The 26,927-nt window shown below is 39.3% G+C and overlaps 2 protein-coding genes across 2 annotated transcripts; both read left to right on the top strand.

The window, feature by feature from the left end:
- The first annotated feature begins 9,142 nt into the window (after window positions 1-9,142).
- OR2D37 (olfactory receptor family 2 subfamily D member 37) lies at window positions 9,143-10,066 on the top strand. The gene has a single exon (NM_001390354.1). The coding sequence runs from the start codon at window positions 9,143-9,145 to the stop codon at window positions 10,064-10,066; it is 924 nt and encodes a 307-aa protein (NP_001377283.1).
- Window positions 10,067-16,895: 6,829 nt separating this feature from the next.
- Window positions 16,896-17,828, top strand: OR2AG2 (olfactory receptor family 2 subfamily AG member 2). Its single transcript, NM_001389844.1, has one exon. The coding sequence runs from the start codon at window positions 16,896-16,898 to the stop codon at window positions 17,826-17,828; it is 933 nt and encodes a 310-aa protein (NP_001376773.1).
- Window positions 17,829-26,927: the final 9,099 nt, after the last annotated feature.

Genomic DNA, 26,927 nt, shown 5'->3' with positions numbered 1-26,927 from the left:
GACCCAATCAAAAAATGGGCCAAAGAACTAAATAGACATTTCTCCAAAGAAGACATACAGATGGCTAACAAACACATGAAAAGATGCTCAACATCACTCATTATCAGAGAAATGCAAATCAAAACCACCTGAGATACCATTTCACACCAGTCAGAATGGCTGCGATCCAAAAGTCTACAAATAATAAGTGCTGGAGAGGGTGTGGAGAAAAGGGAACCCTCTTACACTGTTGGTGGGAATGCAAACTAGTACAGCCACTATGGAGAACAGTGTGGAGATTCCTTAAAAAACTGGAAATGGAACTGCCTTATGATCCAGCAATCCCACTGCTGGGCATACACACTGAGGAAACCAGAAGGGAAAGAGACACGTGTACCCCAATGTTCATCGAAGCACTGTTTATAATAGCCAGGACATGGAAGCAACCTAGATGTCCATCAGCAGATGAATGGATAAGCAAGCTGTGGTACATATACACAATGGAGTATTACTCAGCCATTAAAAAGAATACATTTGAATCAGTTCTAATGAGGTGGATGAAACTGGAGCCTATTATACAGAGTGAAGTAAGCCAGAAGGAAAAACAGAAATACAGTATACTAACGCATATATATGGAATTTAGAAAGATGGTAAGAATAACCTGGTGTACGAGACAGCAAAAGAGACACTGATGTATAGAACAGTCTTATGGACTCTGTGGGAGAGGGAGAGGGTGGGAAGATTTGGGAGAGTGACATTGAAACATGTAGAATATCATGTAAGAAACGAGTTGCCAGTCCAGGTTCGATGCGCGATACTGGATGCTTGGGGCTGGAGCACTGGGACGACCCAGAGGGATGGTGTGGGGAGGGAGGAGGGAGGAGGGTTCAGGATGGGGAACACATGTATGCCTGTGGCGGATTCATTTTGATATTTGGCAAAACTAATACAATTATGTAAAGTTTAAAAATAAAAAAAAAAAAAAAAAAACATGTAACATTAGGAAGAATAAAAATGTAGTGCTTTTAGAATGCATTCAAAGTTAAGTGATTATCAGCTTAAAATAAACTGATATATATATATATATATATATATATATATATATATATATATATATATATATTTTCACGGTGACTGCAGCCATGAAATTAAAAGATGCTTGCTCCTTGGAACAAAAGCTAGGACAAGCCTAGACAACATAGTGAAAAGTTGGGACATCAGTTTGCGGACAACATTTCATAGACTGCAAGGAGATCCAACCAATCAATCCTAAACGAAATCAACCCTGAATATTGATTGGAGGGACTGATGCTTGAAACTGAAGCTCCAGTACTTTGGCCACCTGATATGAAGAGGTGACTCACTGGCAAAGACCCTGATGCTGGGGAAGATTAAAGGCAAAAGGAGAAGGGGCAGCAGAGGATGAGATGGTTAGATAAGCATCACCGACTCAATGAACATGAATCTGAGCAAACTCCAGGAGATAGTGAAGGACAGGGGAGCCTGGTATGCTGCAGACTGTGGGGTTGCCAAGAGTTGGGTATGACTTAGTGAGTGAACAACAATAACTTATATTCATGAACCTAATAGCAATCACCAATCACAAACCTACAACAGATACACCAAAAATAAAGGCAAAGGAACCCACACAAAACACTAAGAAAAAAAAACCAAACCACAAGGAAGAGACCAAGAGAAGAAAAACTAGTGAAGAACTACAAAAACAACCAGAAAAGTTAACAAAATGGAAATAAAGTACATACATATCAATAACCACTTTAAATGTGAAACAGTGAAATGCTCCAATCAAAAGACATAGGATGAATTAATGCATAAAAAATACAGACCCATCTATGTTCTACCTATGAGAGACTCTTCTCACATATACATACAAAGACTGAAAGTAAAGTCATGGGGATAAAGATATTTCATGCAAATGGAAACAGAAAGCTGGTATTACAATACTCACATGAAACAAAATAGACTTTAAAACAAAGGCAGCAACAACTTAAATGGAAGTCATTTTATTGTCATAAAGAGAAGATCCAAGAGGATATATTGTAAACCCAACATAGGAATTATATTAGGAGCACCTAAATATATAAGCAAAAATGAACAGACATAAAGGAAGGAATTGACAGTAATACAATAATAGTAGAAACTTTAGTACCCAACTAACATCAATGTACAAATTATTCATACTGATTTATGAAAATCAGTAAATAAATATTGGCCTTAAATAACACATTTAACTTAATGAACTTAATAGATATAGAAAGAATAGTCCATCTAATACACATTCTTTTCATGTGCACATGAAATGATAGTGGCTCTGCCACTGGCAATCAGCTTGGTTAATCTTTTCTTGGAGATCTCAACTTTTATTTTTGACTATTTTGTGGTCTTGTGACCTCTGGCCTCTGATTGCTTCAAAAATTTTACAATTTTTTCCCCCGATTCTTTCACTTTAAGCCAGTCTAGGTTCATTTGTTCAGCACAATGTTTTTGAGATTCAACCATGATGTTGCAATTATCAATACTGTATTATTTTCTATTTTCTGCTGAGTACTATTCTGTTAAATGGGTGCTCCATAAGGATACACCAGTTTATTTTTGCATTCATCTATTGATACACAGTTGGTTTTTTCCAAGCTTTTGACTAGCTTGAATAAAGCTGATAAGAACAGTTACAAGCTTTTGTGTAAGCAAAGGCTTTAATTTCTGTTGGGTATCTAGGAATGGAAGTACTAGGTTAAATAACACATGTACTTATGTTGTATTCTACATGTCCATTTAAAGTTTGGTCTCTGTTAAATAGAATTTGAAATCAGGGGAGACACAAAGATTCCAATCTGTGACTACAAACATAATATCAGTGGCTTCAGAATATCTTACAAAGTCAGACTCATGGGAATGCATTGTTTACTTCAGCTCTCAGGACCTTAATTTTAATGACTTCCTCCCAGGAAATGCTACTGTTCAAGCCCTTAGAGAATTTAGGTTCAGGTCTTTGAGACTAGTGGTTGGCAAAGATTTAGGGTGGGGAAATAAAAATCCAGTGAGAAATGCCAAATGGGATTTTGGTCTTCAAACAGCAGATTTCACTGTCCTATATTCAGCCCTTGATGCCCTCTCCACTGACTTCATTGCTTCATGCTCAGCCCAGCAGGTGAGACTACAGAATGTGTCAAGGAGGCTGCCTCTCTTTAGGCATTTTTGCGGTTTGGAGAGACTTGGCTTTTTCTCTTCAGTGCCACCTACCTTTCTCTCTCCTTCCCTTCCTTCCTCACTTCCTTTCTTCCTTTGTCTCTTTCTCTTTTTCTTCTTTTTGTGGAGGGCTTCTCTTTAACTCTTCTTACATAAAACACAGCATAGAAATCCTTTCAACATGCCTGTATGAATCAGATTCTACACTGAAAAAAAAAAAATTAGGATTTTGCCTTGAAATCTGTAGGATGATAATCTCCCACACTGACCTTATCCTCCAACAGCTGGAGCCTGCCACATACCCCCTGTCCTTGGCTGACTCTGTGTTCTCATCCCCTCGTACTTTTCGTACTATCACAGGTATAAAGTTACAGGAAACCTGTTTTTTTATTTTAATTTTGTAAGTTCTTGGATCTGGAGATGAATACAACAGCTACTTGAGGACTTTTGCTACCACAAGACCAAAAACCTTGCTCTATCATCTTTGTCACAACTCATATGGAAAGTAAAGGGTTTGTCCAATTTATAATCTTTGCTTCTTCTTGAACTCAAGGAAGGAAGAAAAAAATCTATTGTTTTTGCAACTTTACCTACTCCCAAGCCCAGGTGAGCATGCCTTATTTTTCTTGCTGATCATTTCTGTGGGTACCAAATGCTAATAGATATTGCTAATAGATATTAATTCATTTTGTTGTTCCTAGTTTTGTGAGTATTCATGTTTAGGTATATGAGTGTAAATATATGTAAATTTGTATATGTGATAATATGCACATGGGTTAAACATGCACATATTGATTTATCCAACAGATATTTATTGAAAAATTTATCTGTGTCAAGCAGTGGGGATAAAATAGCTGATGGTATTTCTCTTCAAAACAGAAAAAATCAGAGTGACTTGAAAGCAAGTATATATTATGTGATAGAAAAGATGTATTAATAGTTGTTAGGATAAAACCTAGAGAAGCAGAGAAATGGAAAATAGCAACTCAGCTTAATGGAGTGCATGGAAGCTTGGGTGAAGCTGTTGAGGAGGATAATGGAGAATGACGAGGAGTTTATCTCCTTGATCAAGCAAGAAGTGAAGTTCCATAGAGGAAAGGGTGCAGGCAAAGGCACAGGTTCATGTACCTTTAGGTATGGACGTCATGGATAAGAGTTAGCGAGCAAGGATAGATGACCCAGTTGTCTCTTGCAGACATCTCCCAGTCAAGCAGAGATGCTCTAGAACCTGATTATACATTGGATTTAAGTCTATAAACAATGAAGAATTATTGAATTGGTTTAATGGGGAGTTGAAAATGATCCAATTAGCATTTTCTGAAGATAGCTCTATTAGTTGAAAGAGCAATACAGGAGGCAGAGAAGTCAGAGAGGTATAATAAGTAGACACTATGAGGTCAGAAAATAGATTGGTGATACTAGCATTTGGGAGGAGGAGGGAGATTTGAGATCTCCTGAGATAAAATAAGTGACTATTTAAATTTTCCACTTGATGGAAAAGAAAAAAAAGGAAAAAAATTAAGAGAAAATGATTCCAATTTTCAATCTGAAAATCTGTCTCAGTAGTTGTGCCAATATAAGGGAAAGAAAGGAGTGTTTACGGGGAAAAAAGATCATAGTTTCAAGTCTGGCTATCTTAAATTAAAAGTTAAACAAGAAAATGCATGTGAAGTAATTGGTCCATATGTGTGCATTAAGTCATGAATATTTACTATTATTCTAGATAATTAAACCATAATGTACACCAAACAATAACTGTGTTTTTATAAATAATTTAATTTTTGTAATAGATACTAATATCCTTATCTTATAGATACAGAAACTAAAGCTTATGTGGCATAAATAACTTGCTCAATATGATCTATAGAGCTCAGATCCAAATCAAGTTGTCTGTCCACAAGATTTATTCCATCACTGTAACATCATAATTATAGTAATTACTATTGTTATTATTATTTCTATTATATATAAAAGGAAATTGTCAGTGAGGTTCAGTAGGAAGTTTCATATGTAAATCAGAACTTTGAAAGAAAATGACTCAGTTGCTTATAGAGATTTAGAATCCATCAACAGTTAAATGATAGCTGAAGTCAGAAGAGTAGGTGAGATATTGCAGAGAGTGTATAGGCTCAGAAAGTGAAGAAAAGAGGAAAATGCCAATACTAAATGATGGGCAAAAGAAAAGTATGATAAGGAAAAGAAAAGGAGATATCATTGGGAGAAAAAAGGTCTAAGAGAAGGCAAGGGAGAATATGGCTTTAAGAGTATCCATAGTTGTACACATGACTGAGGGATCACATAAGATAATCAAAAGCACAATTAATATACTTGAGAATTGAAAGGTCTCTCTGAATTGTGCAAAATAGATATATTGGAGAGATTAAAAATATTATCTTGAGAAGCTTAGAGAGGAGAGTAAGGAGATAAAATTCCTTTGTTAGAAGGAGAAATCAGTAGCACAAAAGATGGGGAAAGTAAAAGGAAAAAAGAAGAGGTTAAGTTGGAAAAATAGCCAGAGAAGGAATATTTGATGTTACAAGCACAAGGGAATCCCCTTATTATAGCTAAGACACCTCTTCTGCTGAGAGGAAAGGGTGGGTTAGTACATGGATATAGGGATGTGAAGAGGTGAGCAGCTGAACCTGTTTATGTTGACATTTTAATTGCTCTGTGATACAGTCAGAGAGAAAATCCTGAGTGGTGAAGTTGACCTTAGTTGGGTGAGGGCAGGGGGAATAATATTTCCCTAGCTATGATGGGAGTATTGGAAAGACACAAGGAAAAAGTAGAGAAAAGAGACCAAGATTTGTGGAGGCTCTGGCTGTAATAAGAAACTTTGGCATTTGTTCTGCTTTTTCTCCAACTTAACCTAACAGCTGAAATATATATGAGACAACATCAAATTAATACAGACTTCAGATTCAGGAAATTATATTTAGATTTAACAGAACCCAATGGGCAAGAGTTTCAAGGAGGAAGAGTGCCAAACAGTGCCCAAAACAGAGAAGTGAAGAATGCACCCAAAAGGGTCATGTTAGGTGTGCATCAAATTATGGGAGAGTTTGGAATAGTAGTTTTTCAGTAGAATCACAGGAGTAGGTATTATATGAAAATAATTAAAAAGGGTAAATGAATGGGAACTTTCAGTCATGAATATATTTGGCTGAAAGAGAATGATTAGAAAGTTTCACAGCAAAATGAAGAGAAAAATTAGGCAATGGCTAGAAAGGACAGTAAGACCAAAGAAAGGCTGTTTGTGTGTGTGTGTGTGTGCATTTTAATATAAAGGATGTTTCAATGAATTTGGCTATGATAAATGAAGGCAAAACCAAAATCAAATATAAGAAAAGAAATTCAAATTGTTTTGACACTTCCAAAAGACAGAAAAGAAGCTTCTTGCGTTTATTGATGATTCTTTAAAAGTAATGTTGATTTCTTGAGGAATTTGATTTTAGAAAGTGACACTCGATAATTACCTGTTGAATAAATAAGGCAACAAATGTGATCAGATGCCTATTTCTTCATGGCTAATGGATTTGGTATCATAATTATGTTTTTTCCTCGTTCCAAGACCAAAAAGAAATTCTTTGTACTTTCTTTTCCATTATTTTTTGTCACTGTTTGTGTTCTACTTATCATATTTTTTGCATTAGAGTCTGGCATGTATTATAAAATAAAATGGAAAATATACAAGTGAATTGGTTATTTGTTGGTTATCTTGTTTCATATCCTGTTTTCTTTGCTCAAAATTTCCTGATTTCTTTTGTGGATACATATTTTTGCAGGGAATCTGACTCTATTCCACATCAGACTTTATCTCAGTACCTTTGATGAGAAAGCTGTTGCAAAGAAACTTTACTTTTATGATTAGATGAGAGCAAGAAATCATGCATTCCTCATAGTTGCTAGGATGAGGACTATGTGGAAGACTATAAGCAAACATGCTGAGGATTTGGCTAGAACCTCACCTGAAGCCAGCCCTAAAATGGATTTTCAGTAATTTAAATCTATGTTACCATTGGGTTTTTTTCATCATTATTAGTAATGTTAGTAGTAGCATGCTCTGCTGTTGTTCAGTCACTAAGTCATGGCCTACTTTTTGTGACCCCATGGACTCAGCACACCAGGCTTCCTTGTCCTTCACTGTCTCCTGGAGTTTGCTCAAACTCATTTCCATTAAGTCAGTGATGCCATCCAACCATCTCATCCTCTATCACCACCTTCTCCTCTTGCTCTCAATCTTTCCCAGCATCAGGGTCTTTTCCAGTGAATCAGCTCTTTGCATCTGGTGGCAAAACTATTGGAACTTCAGCTTCAGTATCAGTCCTTCCAATGAATATTCAGGGTTAATTTCCTTCAGGATTGACTGGTTTGATCTTGCAGTCCAAGGGACTCTCAAGAATCTTCTCTAGCACCACAACTCAAAAGTATGTTCTAGTACCCAGCATACAAGATCCTTGACACAATAGTTAGGCTCCTATATCTCTCACAAAACCTTCTAAATTGCAAGTCTAATCCAATAATCTGAGTGTTAAAGGTAAATTTATGGTAACTGTATGGTCACCAGTGGCACCAGCCTCAAACTGACCTTAATGCATGTTGGCCCTGCTAGCACCCAAGAAGTGTTATTTATTATCGGCAGGCACAGCTGGGACTCCCTGGCTGCAGAAGGCAGCCTATGCGTGTTGTCTCTATTAGGATTCCGTATCAGATTCTGTACTTTCTCTCCTAATTTAAGTCCTTGAAAGCAGAGCCTGAGAAAAGAGCTTGGGTACAGACAGTTTATTTGAAATCTGACCTCAGGGATGATTTTATGAGGGATGGTGATTAGGGAAAAAAACTCTAAAAAAAAGCTCTTTAGGGGAAATAATAGTGAAAGTAAGAGTAATAAACAATGGGGGCTTAACTATATAGAGCTCAACTTCTAAGAAGCATACAGGCTGCCTCCCAGAAATGTCTGGTGCATTTATTCATCAATCCCCATTGCCCATTGGTTAAAGGTTGCCTCTGGGACATTAACTTGCCCATGCTTCCAGCACTGTGGGAAGAATGCTGAAAGATAGGCAGGGGATCCCTGAAGTAAATTGTCTGTAGTGCCAGGGAAGTCAGAACTGTTACCATGGCTAAACCTGAGGTCCAAGATGAGCTGAAATTGTGTGACAGGGCTGTGCAATATTCAGTTCAGAAGTTCAAGTTCTTGCTTGGTCCTGGCTTCATTTACTGGAACAAGGCCCTGGGTGCTAAAATCTCCTATAGAACATTTCTGAATTTTACAATTTTTCATACTACTTTTCCTCCTTATCATATGAAATATTTGTACAAAGGTCAGGATTATAGTCCATGGTTATAACTTCCTCTTTTCTTCCTTGTCCTGTTTGGATTGCTGCTTAAGCCTCTTTATAAAAACACAATGGAAAAATGCAAGAACTAATAACAATGATTTATCTGTTTGAACTCCCAAGCCATGTTTTGGGAGTATTATGGTCAAATTTGACATTGACCCCTATTTTTTAATTTTGAAATATAAAAAGTGAGCGGTTTTTATTGACTAAACAAATTCACCTCATTCTTAGACTGCTGAGTCTCGCAAGTACAAAATATTTCTTGAGGTGAAAAAATGAAATCAAAACAAAGGCAATATCTGTAACATATTTCACAGTAATTTAGCAATATGTAAATTACCTTGTCGGGAGTTCTCAGGAAAATGTATAGACTGTGATACTCAGACTACCAAGTGGATCAAGCAAGGAAAACTGGGCTTAAAAAGCTATATAAATTGGTGGAAATGACAATATGCATTCTAATGCTAACTGGCACACTGCAGGAAGCAGCTGGAAGCAGATAGTCCCCAAGGTACACTTGTTAACATTGCACTTGTTTATAAAGCTTGTGAAATCAAACATTCAGAATGCATCTACTCTCCTTCTGATGACAGGTAAACAGGGACAAACATGAATGGGAGAAGGAAACCAAACTTTTGTGCTTGAATTTACCTTGCTGGGACTTTCACAGGATCCAAAGATCCAAATCTTGCTGTTCTGTGTTTTCCTGATCATTTACCTTCTCTCTGTTTTTGGAAATCTGCTCATAATAATCCTTATCCAAACTGACCCTCGACTTCACACTCCCATGTACTTTTTCCTCAAAAACTTGTCCTTTGTTGATCTTTGTTTCTCTACAAGCATCGTTCCCCAGATGTTGGCCCACTTCCTTGTAAAAAAGAAAACCATTTCCTTTGCTGGGTGCTCACTACAGATAGTTGTCTTCCTCCTAGCAGGGTGTACAGAGTGTGCTCTTCTGGCGATGATGTCCTATGACCGTTATGTGGCAGTCTGCAGGCCCCTACACTATTCTACTCTCATGACCCAGAGGGTTTGTGTCCAGTTGGCCATAGTGTCCTGGATCAGTGGGGCATTTGTGTGTTCCGTGGACAGTGCATTTACACTCTGTCTCCCCTACCAGGGACAGAACATAATTAATCACTATTTTTGTGAACCTCCTGCACTCCTGAAGCTGGCTTCTGCAGACACCTACAATGCTGAAATGGCCCTCTTTTCAATGGGTGTGATTGTTCTCCTAGCTCCTGTCTCTCTCATCCTGGTCTCTTATTGGCGTATTATCTCCACTGTGATTCGGATGCAGTCAGGCGAGGGGAGGCTCAAGGTGTTCTCTACCTGTAGCTCCCATCTCACTGTTGTGGTTCTCTACTATGGCTCTGGAATATTTGCCTACATGAGACCCAATTCCAAGACAATGAATGAAAGAGATAAGGTCATTTCTCTGTTCTATTCAGTTATGACTTCAATGTTGAACCCCATAATTTACAGCCTGAGGAACAAGGATGTGAAGGGAGCTCTGAGTAGACTGGCTGGAAGATAGTCAACTTTCAGAGGCAATGATTTTTGACATTTTTAAAAAGTACTTTGAACACTGTGGTAGACAACAATAGCTCTACTAGCTTCATTCTTTTCTTTCCTTGCCTTGTTTACCTCAGATAATTTTCTTCTCTACAAATATTCACTGAATGCCTACCCTATGAAAACACTGTGCCCAGAACCTCAAAATATGAGTAACTTAATGCCTTTCTTAAAAGAACTTGAAATTCACAAGATAACACAAATATAACTCTTTTAAGAGGTAACTCTTTCAAAAGCTAAATAAAGAAGGAATATTTTACAAACTTTTGCACAGCAGAGGAAACCATGAACAACATGAAAACCTATGGACTGGGAAAAATATTTGCAAATGATGGAACCAAGAGCTTAATTTCCAAAACACACAAACGGCTCAACCAACTCAATAACAACAACAACAACAACAACAAAAATCAAAAAATCAGCAGAAGACCTAAACAGATATTCCCCCAAAGAAGACAGTCACTCTCACTGTGTGTGTGTGTTCAGTCGTGTCCAACTGAGCACAGGCCTATGGACTGTAGCCCACCAGGCATGGAATTTTCCAAGCGAGAATACTGGAGCAGGTTGCCATTTCCTACTCCAGGGGATCTTCTTGACCCGGGGATTGAACCTGTGTCTCTTGTATTTCCTGCACTGGCAGGTGGATTCTTTACCACTAGTGCCACCAGTCAGTTGGCCAATTGGCACCTGAAAAGATACCCAACATTGCTAGTTATTTGAGAAATGCAAATCAAAACTATGAGAAGTCACTTCACACTGGTCAAGATGGCCATTATTAAAAAGTCTACAAATAACAAATCCTGGAGGTGGTGTGGAGAAAAAGGAATCCTCCTACACTGTTGATGGGAATGTAAATTGGTGCAGCCACTGTGGAAAACTGTGCATGGTCATGCCTTCCTTTTAGGAGAAAGACAATGATTAAATGGAAAACTAAACTTGGCAATTTGCATGAGCTTTAAGTAGGTGAAAGTCACTCAATCATGTCCAATTCTTTGCAACCCCATGGACTATACAGTCCAAGGAATTCTCCAGGCCAGAATACTGGGGTGGGTAGCTGTTGCCTTCTCCAGGGGATCTTCCCAACCCAGGGGTAAAACCTGGGCCTCCTGCATTGCGGGCGGATTCTTTACCAGCTGAGCCACAAGAAAAGCTGCATGAACACAGGATCACAATTAAAAAAAAAAAAAATTTTTTTTATTTCAAGGTCTAAAGAAATCTTATTGATCATATTATCTAACTAATGTTTTAATCTCTGTAATTTTCTTAATTAACTCACACTGAGCTTTTTTATTAAAATGTCTGGGAGGTCTACATTCATTATATTCTAGCCACAGTGACTTTCCTTTTCTTCCTCAAAAATGAAAAGTGCGTTCGACCTCTAATCATTAGCACTGGATATTCCTTGCATCTGAAATGTTCTGCTAATCAGCCTTGGTGCACTTAAGTTGTACCCAACATTGACAGTTCATTCTCAACAGAACCGTCAGCTCTCTAGGGGCCTTCACGAAACACACAGTCTCAAACAACATGCTTTCGTTACTCTCTATCTCCATTATTGCTTGATTTGTGTTTATGGGACTTCTAGCTCTGAAATTATATTTATTCATTTGGAAACATCCTGATTAAAACCAACTTGAAAGATGGAATGACAAAATTAATAAAAATCCAAGATCTGTAAAGGGAATCTGGCCATAGTGATGTGTCATAAATATAAGAAGGAAAAGATTTAAGAAATGAGAGGTACTCAGCAGTGACAAATGCAAAAGGATAGTCAAAAAGAATTAGAACTGAAAGGCTGCTCGTCAAAGCAGAAAAGATATTGGATAGGTGCCTGCAGGCAGTGGTTTTGTTATTCATTTTTTATCATTTGTTGTTGGCAATAAGAATCCTCACTTATAAAATCAATATGGGATTAAATTATATGATATTTCAATTCCTAGTTCTAATATAATATGACTAAGTCCCAAATAATTAATAATAGTATAATTCAGAAAATTAAGTAAGTATTAATATGAATAATTATTCAATACATTATCCTTCTCTCTGATTCCCTTAGTGTAGTAACTGGTTATTCCAGATCCTATATCCATCATTTCTTTTGCTCTATTTTATACAGTTTTACTGAATCCACAAGTATTCCTCTAAAAATATTTTATCTGAATTTTAACCTTATAAAAGTTATTCCTATTCCTTATAAAAGTGTTCCGTACTTTTTATTTTTAAAAAATCCCTATTTGGATCGCAAAAACACGGACAGACATACAAACAGACTTGTGGACACGATGGGGGAAGGAAAGGGTGGGACTAATTAAGAAAGTAGTATTGACACATATCTACTATCATGTGGGAAATAGATAACTAGTGGGAAGCCACTGCATAACACAGGGAGCCCAGCCTGGTGCTCAGTGATGACCTAGAGGGGTGGAATGAGAGCAGGAAGGGAGGCTCATATATGTATAATTATGACTAATTCCCGTTGTTGCACAGCAGAAACCAACACAACATTGTAAAACAATTATCCGCCAATTAAAAAAAAATTTATCTGAGTTTTTAACCTTATAAATGAAGTACCATGATACATAATCTTTAGGGTTCTTTTTTTCACTTAATATTAAGTTGCTGAATTATTTGTTTTGTTGTATGTTCTTCTGGTTCCTTTGATTGCTGCATGATATTCTTTTGTGTGAATATTTATCTATTCCACTGTTGATGGACATAAAGCTTGTTTCCAGTTTGTTTGTTTTTTTTAAATTGTGAATAGTGTGCTTTTACATTTCATATGTGTAAAACTTTCTTTTGGGTATGTTCTTTTTATGAGAAAAACAAAAAATCTTGTATTTTATTTCTTTCATTTTACTTCTGCAATAATTTTCTTGAGCATATTCTTTTTATAATCAGAACATAAAAAATGTATTTTTCATTTGCTTAAAATTGAAAGAAAAAAGTTATAACTTCAGCAGCAGTTTCCAAATTTTCTGGAAAAATAAGTGATTAAAGAGAGACTAAAGAATGAGGAGGACCTGGCAAAAGATTGGGTGAGGGAATGGCCTGAACTGAAGCAGTGATGGATAGAGGCAGGTGCTGTACCATTCATTATCTTAGAAGAGGCTGAGTCCACTTGAACTGAGCGCAGAAACATGCACACATGTGTGCTCATGAATTAATGAAAGAAAAAGGGAGAAACAAAAAACATAAAAGTATAGAAAGGTCCAATGAATCATTGCTTTGATGCTAATTAAAGCTCAAGGAAGGAAGGCCTGATATGAACAGAAGCACTGCAAAATTCATTTCTCTCTGGCTGATAATGGCCCAGGCTAGAGGCACAAATTGGGAGACGGGGAGTGGCAGCATTTACAGAACCCACAAGATACACTTTGTAATTTGGAAAGAAAGCTAACCAGGGGCCCTTGCTTCTTAGGTCATTCACTGATACTGTCTATTTAGTAGGATTTTGGAAATGGCCTCGGTAAATCCATGTGAGGGCAGCATAGCCCTCAGGCCTCAGAGCTCATTTAGTGGGCAAACTTTGCTGGAGTTGGAGGCCAGGAGACATGCCTGAGAGATTCATTAAAATTTTGTTTCCGGGAGCAGCATTTTCAGGGGAGGTCATGTTAGCTGAAGGGATGAGACCAGGGTGCCTCCCCCAGGACAGGGCCCCAGCTCACTGTCACCCCTGGGACAGTGAGGCTGGTGTAGAATCTCCATTGGGCAGCTCCTTTTATACCTTTTTAGTCCAATCCCTTCTCATCTTTTTTCGTGGCTCCTAGTAAGATAGGAATACCTGAAAGTCTGAGTACCTGGACTCAAGAATTCAGTTAGAATGATGCCAAGGCTCTGAAAGCTTTCTCACAGGGAGAATTTCGCTTGTGTGTAGAGATTTAGCTCCTTGCTTCCCCAGGATCCTGCCTAGGTTCTCATCTGCTCATTGGCATCCATTTCCACCTCCAGAGAGGACTGGGCAATGTGACTGGAGGTGTCTTTGACCTCTGATTTCAGTCACAGCTGTACACATGCCTACATCCTCCCCTGCCAGAAGAACTATCACCTCTTTCTTCATCTTTGTGAACATCTTCATCCCTCAAATGAATCACAGGGCAGAAGATGTACTCAGGCAGCTGAACCCCTCCCCATCTGAGGTAAGGGCTCTTTCTTTGTTTCAAGAAAATTAAGTGGAATCTGGAAGTCTTGAGATATATGGTCAAGACCTCACTGCTCTGCCTCTTAGATTCTCAGTCCCTCAGCCATTATAACTCATCCATTCTATTCTATACTTTAGGTACCCTTACATATACCCACAATTGATCTGTTCCACTGGCAAGACCTGGGTTCCTATACTTCCTGATGCTGGCATCCTGGTAAAAGTCTCAATATTATCTCTAGACCTAGATTATCCTGGCCTCAGATGGTCTGATGTGTACCCATAAAAGACTGGGATCTCAAAAGAGGATAATCTAAAATCAGTTGAAGTGCCTGTTCCATATATGCCTGCTTGATATTAAAGTCCAATGCTACAGAAAAAGCTAATTGAAGTCAGTGAATATTTTAAAGTATGCTAACAGTGATACAGAGTAATAACATAAAGATGTGATTCCAAATTTTTGACTCCATCTTCTTCATTGGCTTTGTCTGACCATTTCCTATAAAGTACAACAATGCCCCTCTGTTAGTCTCGGTTTCTATTCTCTTCCCTTGGTCTGAGGTATTCACCCATCATCAGCAGTTTTCCAGAAAGGGGGCTCATCCTGTGTAGGCATTTATGTTCTCTGGCATTTATCTTCAGATGACCTTAGTGGAGACAAACTAGAGGATGGAAGGAGGGAGAGCAGGGCTCTGAATCAAAGGGAGGAAGGCAGATAGAAAAGATCTTGAGTCCTAAGTATCACCACTTAAGTCCTGCTTTTTCTTTTAAGTCCTGTCCAAATTCCTGGAGCATAAATCTGGATAAATATAACCAGTTAATTATTTTCTTCCCTTTATTAATGTATCCATTCATCTTTTTAATTCAAGGAAAGTATTTCAAGTCATATATATACTAGGAACAGTACTAAGAATTGTCTTTGAATTTGTGTTTTTGTCACTGCCAATGGGCAAAGAAGTTCTTCCAGTCACTATTTCTCAGTTTCAATGTATATACATGGTTTTGTGAGACCAGAGAAAGATCTCAGCCCCTAAAGAATGATGAAACAGTTTTACAAGAAGATGATTTTCTAGTTGACTTCTTGCCTAGACGTCACTGTGGCGTAAGTGCAAGGAGGATACTTGCATTTGTACTGCTTCAATGTTCTGACCTTTATAGTGCTGTCTCCTCTCTCTGTTATTGCACTCTGACCCCTTTTCCCTTAGCTCCTTATATTCATCTGCAGCCTGTAGCTTGCATAAGTGACATATAAGTGATTATATAAAGTTTCCTTCCCTGATACTTCACTTAGATAGACTCGTAGTATGTTATACTTTCCTTCGTATTTCATTGCCAGTAGATGTGTGTAGGTGTTTATGTAATGGGCATTTCACATCCGTGCAATTTCCCTAGCATCAAATATAGTGCCTGGTATATTGTAAGAGCTTAGTGAATATTTATGGAGTGAATGAAAGGAACTAGATCAGTTGGAAAAGCCTTCCGAGTTTAGGATTTTATCATCCAACTACTGAAAGGTCCCAACCCTAAGTTGACAACGTTGGTGACATAAACTGAAGACAGAGGGGTAAGAGCAGATGATGCAAAGGAAAGATGAAACATTTGGTGGATTATTCTCTTCTTTTCCAGAGTGCCTCCTGAGTCCTCCATCCAACTATGAAAGGTCTGCATCCATGTAGAGGAAGTGAAGTAGCACAGTTCCACACACCACTTGTTCTCCTGCTCAAACTTCCACATAGATTCAGGGCTCAGCAGAAACAGCATCTTTCCTCATACAGCTAATACTATGAGATAGAGGATCTCTTTTTTTTAATTCAAGATCTTAATTTGACTTTCAAGTGATGGGATGGCTTTGGGCCTTTTCTATAAATCCCCCTCTTTTATAACTCACCCCTTCTATCATGTATCCTAAACACAAATACCTTGCCATATCTTTTCAAGTCTCATGCATCACCTTCGTTTCTATCCTCATTCCTCCTGAGCAAACATCTTATCATTACCTGAAAATAGGCAAACATTTTTGTACTGTTCCTGAATATGTACCTCCAAAATCTATACTATCCCAGTGATTCAGTCATGCACAGAATTCCTCTTCCCTTCCGTAAAGTAGCAGTATGCTCATCAAGGATGTGAGGACAGTTCAAGAACACAAGAGACCAAGTGGTCCAAGAGCCAAGAGGTTCCCTGTTGAGAAAACTGTTCAGAACAATGAGACTGGAAAATAAAGCCAGATGTCATGTCTAGGGGAGCAGAAAAAACAGAATTGGAATCCCAAGGAAATTTAAAGCAGAAAAGCAACTGAATTAAAAGCCAATGTGCAGGTATTTTTTTTGTTGGGAAGATAGCTATGATTTTATCTATTTACAAAGATATTTGCTTGGGTTCATTCTCTTGGTTATCTTATTTAAAGATGACAGGCTATAACCAACATGCTTATTTCTAACTTATATGATACTTTATAATAATTTAATGAAAATATTCATAAATTCAGAAGACAGAAGGCAAACCTAGCTACCAAGAGGAAAAGATATCATCTCATGGAATTCTTATTGGTAATTCCATAGTGAGGTGAGACAATGCAAAACTAGGGTAATCTCCCTTAGAAAGGCTTTCATCAAGACCATCTGGTTCTACATAACTAAAGAAACAACACAGAATGGAGCACTGGAACTTCACCCTGGGAAGTGGCTTCATATTGATGGGGATTCTGAATGACAGTTTGTCTCCTGAGCTGCTCTGTGCTGCAATCACAGTCCTGTACATGCTGGCCCTCGCCACCAATTGCCTTCTGCTCCTGGCCATCACAATGGATGCCCGGCTCCATGTGCCCATGTACCTCCTGCTCGGGCAGCTCTCTCTCATGGACCTCTTCTTCACGTCTGTTGTCACTCCCAAGGCCTTCATGGATTTTCTTCTCAGTGAAAACACCATCTCCTTTGTGGGCTGTGCCCTTCAGATGTTTCTGGCACTGACCCTGGGTGGTGCAGAGGACCTCCTACTGGCCTTCATGGCCTATGACAGGTATGTGGCCATTTGTCATCCTCTGAACTACATGGTCCTCATGAGGCCGAGGGTCTGCTGGCTCATGGTGGCCACATCGTGGGTCCTGGCTTCCCTGAGTGCTCTAGGACATACCTTGTACACCATGCACTTCCCTTTCTGCATGTCCCAGGAGATCAGCCACCTGCTCTGTGAGATCCCACCTCTATTGAAGTTGGTCTGTGCAGATACTTCCAGATATGAACTCATGGTATATGTGACAGTTGTGACTTTCGTCTTGCTCCCCCTTTCTGCTATTGTTTCCTCCTATACACTAATCTTACTTACTGTGCTCCACATGCCCTCAAAGGAAGGGAGGTGGAAAGCACTGGTCACCTGTTCTTCCCACTTGACTGTGGTCGGGATGTTCTATGGACCTGCCACATTCATGTATGTTCTGCCCAGTTCCCTCCACAGCCCCAAGCAAGACAACATCATCTCTGTCTTCTACACGATGGTCACCCCAGCCCTGAACCCCCTCATCTACAGCCTGAGGAATAAAGAGGTTATGGGGGCTTTGAGGAGGGTCCTGGGAAAATACATACTATAGACACACCTCCTGATACAGTTACTAAGTAGATTTGGTAGTTGTTGTTCAGTCACTCACTGATGTCTGACTTTTTGTGACCCCATGGACTGCAGCACTCCAGGCTTCCCTGTCCTTCACCATTTCTCCTGGAGCTTGCTCAAACTCGTCGTTTGAGTAGGTGATGCCATCCAACCATCTTGTCCTCTGTCATCCCCTTCTCCTCCTGCCTTCAATCTTTCCCAGCATCAGGGTCTTTTCTAATGAGTTGGCTCTTCATATCAGGTGGCCAAAGAACTGGAGGTTCAACTTCAAGATAAGTTCTTCCAATGAATATTCAGGACTTATTTCCTTTAGGATGGACTGGTTGGATCTCCTTGCAATCCAAGGGACTCTCAGGAGTCTTCTCCAACACCACAGTTCAAAAGCATCAATTCTTCAGTGCTCAGCCTTATTAATGGTTCAACTCTCACATCCATACATGACTACTGGAAGATCCATAAATTGACTAGACAGAACTTGTGGGCAAAGTAATGTCTCTCCTTTTAAAATGTTGTCTAGGTTTGTCTTAGCTTTTTTTCCAAAGAGCAAGCATCTTTTAATTTCATGGCTGCAGATGTGATAGACTAAGTTTCAATTTCAGTATCATATAGAAGTGATAATGATATAGCTAATAACAGGCTGAGCAAACTCCAACAGCTTCTTAAAGTCAGAGGAGGACTGCTTTCATTTGAACTGGATTCTTGGTTGTAGAAAGAAATATCTTCAGAAGATATCTTGGGCTTCTTGTCTTGTTAGGTAGATGGTTGTTCAAGCAATTAGTTGGAATGAATAATCGATTTGTGACTATATTTGTACAAATACTTATGTTGAAAGTGTTAAAGCGAAATTGTTAGTCACTCTGTCATGTACAACTCTTTGCAATCGCATGGACTGTAGCCCACCAGGCTCCTCTATCAGTGGGATTCATCAGGCAAGAATACTGGAGTGGGTTGCCATTCCCTTCTCCTGGGGAACTTCCTGACCCAGGGATCGAACCTGAGTCTCCCACATTGCAGGCGGATTCTATACCGTCAGAGCCACCAGGGAAGCCCTTATGTTGAGATTAAAAAAAAAAAAGCTAAATGGGACATTTTATACTGCCTGAAATTAAAATTATAGAAATGAATAAAATAGAATATGGAAATTCTCAGATTTCAAGTGAGGACTGGAGATACAATAGCACTGAGAGTCATGTGATGTGTATTTGCCTGATTTAAAAAATATATATATACTTTACATACATACAGACCTGTTTTGAAACATCAAAATAATTGCATGGTAAGTATAAGTATATGTCTATGTCCACAGGAAAGGAAGACTACCAAACATAATTCACTTTCTATTAGCTTAGAACGAAATTTAGTCGCTCAGTTGTGTCTGTCTCTTTGCGATCCCATGGACTGTAGCCCTCCAGGTTTCTCTGTCCATGGAATTCTCCAAGCAAGAATACTGGAGTGGGTTGCCATTCCCTTCTTCAGCAGATCTTCCCGACCCAGGGATTGAACCCAGGTCTCCCATGTTGGCAGGCAAATTCTTTACCATCTCAGCCATCTGGGAAGCATATCTATTAGTTTGCTGCTGCTGCTGCATCGCTTCAGTCGTGTCCGACTCTGTGCGACCCCATAGACGGCAGCCAACCAGGCTTCCCCTACCCGGGATTCTCCAGGCAAGAACACTGGAGTGGGTTGCCATTTCCTTCTCCAGTGCGGGAAAGTGAAAAGTGAAAGTCAATTCGTTCAGTCGTGTCCGACTCTAGCGACCCCATGAACTGCAGCCTACCAGGCTCCTTCGTCCATGGGATTTTCTAGGCAAAAGTACTGGAATGGGGTGCCATTGCGGATATGCTTTATTTTATCATTCAATGTATCAGTTTGGGAAGATTTAAAACAAAAACTGGAAACTAAAATCTGTTCAGTTGAGAAGCTCCAAAAACACCTTGGGTCACATAGTTGAGATTAACACCCAAGGCCAGGGGTGGCGGCCGGGAGGAACAACCCCACGTCCAAGGAGCGGTGGCTGCCCGGGCGCAGGAGGGCCTAGAGGAGCTATCCCACGTTGAAGGTCAGGAAGGGCGGCGGTGAGGAGATACCCCTCGTCCAAGGTAAGGATCAGCTGCTGCGCTTTGCTGGAGCAGCCGTGAAGAGATACCCCACGCCCAAGGTAAAAAAAAACCCAAGTAAGATGGTAGGTGTTGCAAGAGGGCATCAGAGGGCAGACACACTGAAACCATACTCACAGAAAACTAGTCAATCTAATCACACTAGGACCACAGCCTTGTTTAACTCAATGAAATTAAGCCATGCCCGTGGGGCAACCCAAGACAGGCGGGTCATAGTGAAGAGGTCTGACAGAATGTGGCCCACTGGAGAAGGGAATGGCCAACCACTTCAGTATTCTTGCCTTGAGAACCCCATGAACAGTATGAAAAGGCAAAATGATAGGATATGGAAAGAGGAACTCCCCAGGTCAGTAGGTACCCGATATGCTACTGGAGATCAGTAGAGAAATAACTCCAGAAAGAATGAAGGGATGGGGCCAAAGCAAAAACAATGCCCAGTTGTGGATGTGACTGGTGATAGCAGCAAGGTCCGATGCTGTAAAGAGCAATATTGCATAGGAACCTGGAATGTCAGGTCCATGAATCAAGGCAAATTGGAAGTGGTCAAACAAGAGATGACAAGAGTGAATGTTGACATTCTAGGAATCAGCGAACTGAAATGGACTGGAATGGGTGAATTTAACTCAGATGACCATTATATCTACAACTGCCGGCAGGAATCCCTTAGAAGAAATGGAGTAGCCAACATGGTCAACAAAAGAGTCCTAAATGCAGTACTTGGATGCAAACACAAAAACAACAGAATGATCTCTGTTCATTTCCAAGGCCAACCATTCAATATCACAGTAATCCAAGTCTATGCCCCAACCAGTAACGCTGAAGAAGCTGAAGTTGAATGGTTCTTTGAAGAACTACAAGACCTTTTAGAACTAACACCCAAAAAAGATGTCCTTTTCATTATAGGGGACTGGAATACAAAAGTAGGAAGTCAAGAAACACCTGGAGTAACAGGCAAATTTGGCTTTGGAATACGGAATGAAGCAGGGCAAAGACTAATAGAGTTTTGCCAAAAAAATGCACTGGTCATAACAAACACCCTCTTCCAACAACACAAGAGAAGACTCTACACATGGACACCACCAGATGGTCAACACCGAAATCAGATTGATTATATTCTTTCCAGCCAAAGATGGAGAAGCCCTGTACAGTCAACAAAAACAAGACAAGGAGCTAACTGTGGCTCAGATCATGAACTCCTTATTGCCAAATTCAGACTGAAATTGAAGAAAGTAGGGAAAACCACTAGAACATTCAGGTATGACCTAAATCAAATCCCTTATTATTATACAGTAGAAGTGAAAAATAGATTTCAGGGCCTAGATCTATAGATAGAGTGTCTGATGAACTATGGACTGAGGTTCGTGACATTGTACAGGAGACAGGGATCAAGACCATCCCCATGGAAAAAAAATGCAAAAAAGCAAAATGGCTGTCTGGGGAGGCCTTACAAATAGCTATGAAAAGAAGAGAAGTGAAAAGCAAAGGAGAAAAGGAAAGATATAAGCATCTGAATGCAGAGTTCCAAAGAATAGCAAGAAGAGATAAGAAAGCCTTCCTCAGCGATCAATGCAAAGAAATAGAGGAAAACAACAGAATGGGAAAGACTAGAGATCTCTTCAAGAAAATTAGATATACCAAAGGATCATTTCATGCAAAGATGGGCTCGATAAAGGACAGAAATGGCATGGACCTAACAGAAGCAGAAGATATTAAGAAGAGGTGGCAAGAATACACAGAAGAACTGTATAAAAAAGATCTTCATGACCCAGATAATCACGATGGTGTGATCACTGACCTAGAGCCAGTCATCCTAGAATGTGAAGTCAAGTGGGACTTAGAAAGCATCACTACGAACAAAGTGTAGTTGAAGGAATTCCAGTTGAGCTATTTCAAATCCTGAAAGACGATGCTGTGAAAGTGCTGCACTCAATATGTCAGCAAATTTGGAAAACTCAGCAGTGGCCACAGGACTGGAAAAGGTCAGTTTTCATTCCAATTCCAAAGAAAGGCAATGCCAAAGAATGCTCAAACTACTGCACAATTGCACTCATCTCACATGCTAGTAAAGTAATGCTCAAAATTCTCCAAGCCAATCTTCAGCAATACATGAACCGGGAACTTCCTGATGTTCAAGCTGGTTTTAGAAAAGGCAGAGGAACCAGAGATCAAATTACCAAGATCTGCTGGATAATGGAAAAAACAAGAGAGTTCCAGAAAAACATCTATTTCTGCTTTATTGACTATGCCAAAGCCTTTGACTGTGTGGATCACAATAAACTGTGGAAAATTCTGAAAGAGATGGGAATACAAGGCCACCTGACCTGCCTCTTGAGAAATCTGTATGCAGGTCAGGAAGCAACAGTTAGAACTGGACATGGAACAACAGACTGGTTCCAAATAGGAAAAGGAGTACGTCAAGGCTGTATATTGTCACCCTGCCTATTTAACTTCTATGCAGAGTACATCATGAGAAACGCTGGACTGGAAGAAACACAAGCTGGAATCAAGATTGGTGGGAGAAATATCAATAACCTCAGATATGCAGTTGACACCACCCTTATGGCAGAAAGTGAAAAGGAACTCAAAAGCCTCTTGATGGAAGTGAAAGAGGAGAGTGAAAAAGTTGGCTTAAAGCTCAACATTCAGAAAACGAAGGTCATGGCATCCTGTCCCATCACTTCATGGGAAATAGATGGGGAAACAGTGGAAACAGTGTCAGACTTTATTTCTTTGGACTCCAAAATCACTGCAGATGGTGAATGCAGCCACGACATTAAAAGACACTTCCTCCTTGGAAGGAAAGTTATGACCAACCTAGATAGCATATTCAAAAGCAGAGACATTACTTTGCCAACAAAGATCCATCTAGTCAAGGCTATGGTTTTTCCTGTGGTCATGTATGGATGTGAGAGTTGAACTATGAAGAAGGTTGAGCACTGAAGAATTGATACTTTTGAACTGTGGTGTTGGAGAAGACTCTTGACAGTCCCTTGGACTGCAAGGAGATCCAACCAGTCCATTCTGAAGGAGATCAGCCCTGGGATTTCTTTGGAAGGAATGATGCTAAAGCTGAAACTCCAGTACTTTGGCCACCTCATGCGAAGTGATGATTCGTTGGAAAAGACTCTGATGCTGGGAGGGACTGGGGGCAGGAGGAGAAAGGGACGACAGAGGATGAAATGACTGGATGGCATCACTGACTCGATGGACGTGAGTCTGGGTGAACTCCGGGAGTTGGTGATGGACAGGGACGCCTGGCGTGCTGCAATTCATGGGGTCGCAAACAGTCGGACATGACTGAGTGACTGAACTGAACTGAACTTTGTTAAAACTCAGAAAAACTTTCTTTCTTTATAAAAACTATCTTAGATTGCTTAATCTATTAAGATAAATGATCATATAAATATAATAATCTATGGAACTAGTCCACGTTCATCATAAAAACAGAAAACTTGAAACTTGATAAAGAAGCCAAAATCACTTATTAAGTTTTCTCTTTTTTGTTTTTTCATATATGTATTTTACTGAATAGTTATGTACATTTTGGTTAAAGTTCTGTTATTTCTTTGTTGTTGTTTAAAATTTTGTGAACTTCCTTCTGTGAAGAAGGAACATTATAGTGCAGGGGTAAAGAGAGACAGTAGCAGGGAGGGAGGGAGTATTGATTCCTTTTATGATCTGTGCATCTTTGAACAGTAAATTAAACCGTTTGTTTCTCAGTTTGGTCTTCTGAAAAGCAGTGATATTAATAGAACTCATGATGATTTCATGATGTTTTAGGGAGTCTTGAATAAGATGATAAGGCACTTCGACCAGAGCCTGGCAAAGTCCTTAAACCATGCTGCTGCTGCTGCTGCTAAGTCACTTCAGCCCGACTCTGTGCCACCCCATAGATGGCAGCCCACCAGGCTCCGCCATCCCTGGGATTCTCCAGGCAAGAATACTGGTGTGGGTTGCCATTTCCTTCTCCAATGCAGGAAAGTGAAAAGTGAAAGTGAAGTAGCTCAGTTGTATCCAAAAAGTGAAAGTGAAGTCGCTCAGTTGTGTCCGACTCTTCGCATCCCCATGGACTGCAGCCTACCAGGCTCCTCTGTCCATGGGATTTTCCAGGCAAGAGTACTGGAGTGGGGTGCCATTGCCTTCTCCATAAACCATGCTAACTATTACATGAATAACTAGTAAATATTCTTAATAAAACTTCATTTCAAATGACTACATAATGTTATCATATGAGTCTGCTATAATGTATTTAGGGATTTCCTTACACTTAATTTTGTCTCTCCAAATTTTCCTGCTAAGTCACTTCAGTCGTGTCCGACTCTGTGCGACCCCATAGACGGCAGCCCACCAGGCTCCCCCGTCCCTGGGATTCTCCAGGCAAGAACACTGGAATGGGTTGCCATTTCCTTCTCCAATGCAGGAAAGTGAAAAGTAAAAGTGATGTCGCTCAGTTGTGTCCGACTCTTAGCGAACCCATGGACTGCAGCCTACCAGGCTCCTCCATCCATGGGATTTTCCAGGCAAGAGTACTGGAGTGGGGTGCCATTGCCTTCTCCGACCAAATTTTCCTACATAAGGGTATATTTTACATTAGGTCAAATTGTAGAAGTCGAAGTAGTGGGGTGTAAGCAAAGAAACTACTTTTAAATTCTTGTTATAAAGAGCCAGATTACTAACAAGTAGTTTAGAAACCCTTTCCATTCTGTCATAATGTTGAGCTGGAAGTGCCTGTTTATTGTACACTTTATGGAGCTGTCTTATCATTTGAACTTGCTTTGCTTATTTATTAAACATATCAATGAAAATTTAACAGGTGTTTTCATTTATATTACTTATTTTGCTTCATCTAATGAGGGTTTTTTTTTTTTTTGTAGCTGTTTGTAGTTCCTTACATTTCCCATTCTTTGTTCAGAAAATATTTTCAAATTTCTTTTAGACTTGCTTAATAATTTCATAAGTGACATTTGACTTTTTAATCTGCAGTTTAGGTATATGATGAATGGTGAGCTTTAAGTTAATTGTGTTTCTAAATAGCTGATTTTCTTATTAGTATTCTTAATCACCTTTCCATAGTATGTGTTTATTATTACTATTACTGTATTTATAATTGCTTGACTATATGCTGTCTTGTAAGTCTAGCAGTAGAGAATGTTTATGCTCCTGTTCTTTAGTTCCATTGGTCAATAAAAAGTCTCTGTTTCCATTTTTCCTCACCAAAATTTTCTGAGGTTTTATCATCGGTTTATTCTTCCTGATGAATTCTTGAATCATCTGCTAACTGTCCAAAAAACCCACTGCTATATTGTTGCAATTGTATTTAACTCATACATTGATTTGGAAATGCTATCTTTTTGCAGTATTCATCCTTAACTCCCAGGAATGTAGTATCCCCTTGCCTCACCCAATATAATTTGTTTGTTATTCCCTAAAAATACTATTGCACACCTTGACTCTTTGCTTATGACTTGCATCCTACATTGCAAGGAAAAGGGGAGTAGTTATACAGAACTTCGTCATCTTCCACTACCAGCTTGACTAGCGTAGCTGCACATAGCTGCACACTTATCTTTGGAAGAGCCCATCATATTCTCCAGGACAATCCATGTTGCTACAAATGACAGAATTTCACTCTTTTTAAATGGCTGAGTTATTTTTCATTGTTAAAATTTACCAAACACTACACTAAGTTCTCTTGAACCAAGTTCTCTTACTACTCAAAGAAATAGGTATTAGAATTATCTGCTTCTGCTCTGCAACATCTCTTTACAGAAATATTTGCTACAGTTTACACACTTGCTCCAGTAACCGCCATCTTAAAGAATTCTTCTTTGAAGTCATATTCTCCTCTCCAGTTCCTACTCCATTTCTCAGAGCAAATCATCTTACCATAAGCTATGTTTTTAGGGCCTAACTGTATGCATAGCTTCAGGCCCTTTCCTACGATTCAGGACACGTGCCGCTCTAATCAGGTCCTCTTCCACGCCACACCTGGAGCACTGCAGTTGTGCTTGTCAGTAAAGACAGGTTTGTGATTCATCATCCAACAAAGAAAATATAGTTTGTATATTTTATAAAATGGTAAATGTGAACTTTAATTACCCATGATAACCAATGACCATAAAAAGGTTTTAGAGATTAAAAAATAAATTGCATTGAAGATACAACAAATATTTATAATCTACATGTCTCAGAAAATTTTTGAACAATTTGTAGGAACTTCCAACACTGCTAACTATACTGAATTCCATTAATGTTTTTAGTCTTATACTCAGTGTGTGTGTTCCTACTTGATTTTCTCTCTGGAATTTCACTCCTTACAGGCATAAGAAATTCTGCTCATTTCCCAAAACTCCTTTTTTACTTTCTAAAATGCTTATTGGAAAGATATGAGGTTTAAGGGTTGAGGAAATAATTCCCTCATTTTGAATAACAACTTAAAGAGTCTATATTTTTCAATTTAATAGAATGCAAAATGAAAATAAAATTGCAAATGAAAATGGTTCAGTCACTATGGAAGATAATTCCTTAAAAATATACTTACCGGGGGGAGGAGCTAAGATGGCAGAGGAGTAGGACAGGGAGAACACTTTCTCCCCCGCAAATTCATCAAAAGAACATTTAAACGCAGAGTAAATTCCACAAAACAACTTCTGAATGCCAGCAGAGGACATCAGGCACCCAGAAAAGCAACCCAAGTCTTCGAAAGGAGGTAGGAAAAAATATAAAAGACAAAAAAAAAGAGACAAAAGACGGAGGGATGGAGTTCCATCCTGGGAAGGGAGTCTTAAAAAGAGAGAAGTTTCCAAACACCAGGAAACCTTCTCACTGCCGAATCTGTGCCAAGCCTTGGAAGCACAGAGGGCAACATAACAGGGAGGAAAAATAAATAAACAATTAAAACTCGCAGATTGCGAGCCCTACGGTAACTCCCCCAGCGGAGAAGCAGCGCAGACGCCTGCACC

The sequence above is a fragment of the Bos taurus genome, chromosome 15, assembly GCF_002263795.3.
Source record: "Bos taurus isolate L1 Dominette 01449 registration number 42190680 breed Hereford chromosome 15, ARS-UCD2.0, whole genome shotgun sequence".
Taxonomy (NCBI): domain Eukaryota; kingdom Metazoa; phylum Chordata; class Mammalia; order Artiodactyla; family Bovidae; genus Bos; species Bos taurus.
The sequence above is the reverse complement of the archived record's forward strand: the minus strand, read 5'-3'. Positions and strand labels throughout refer to the sequence as shown.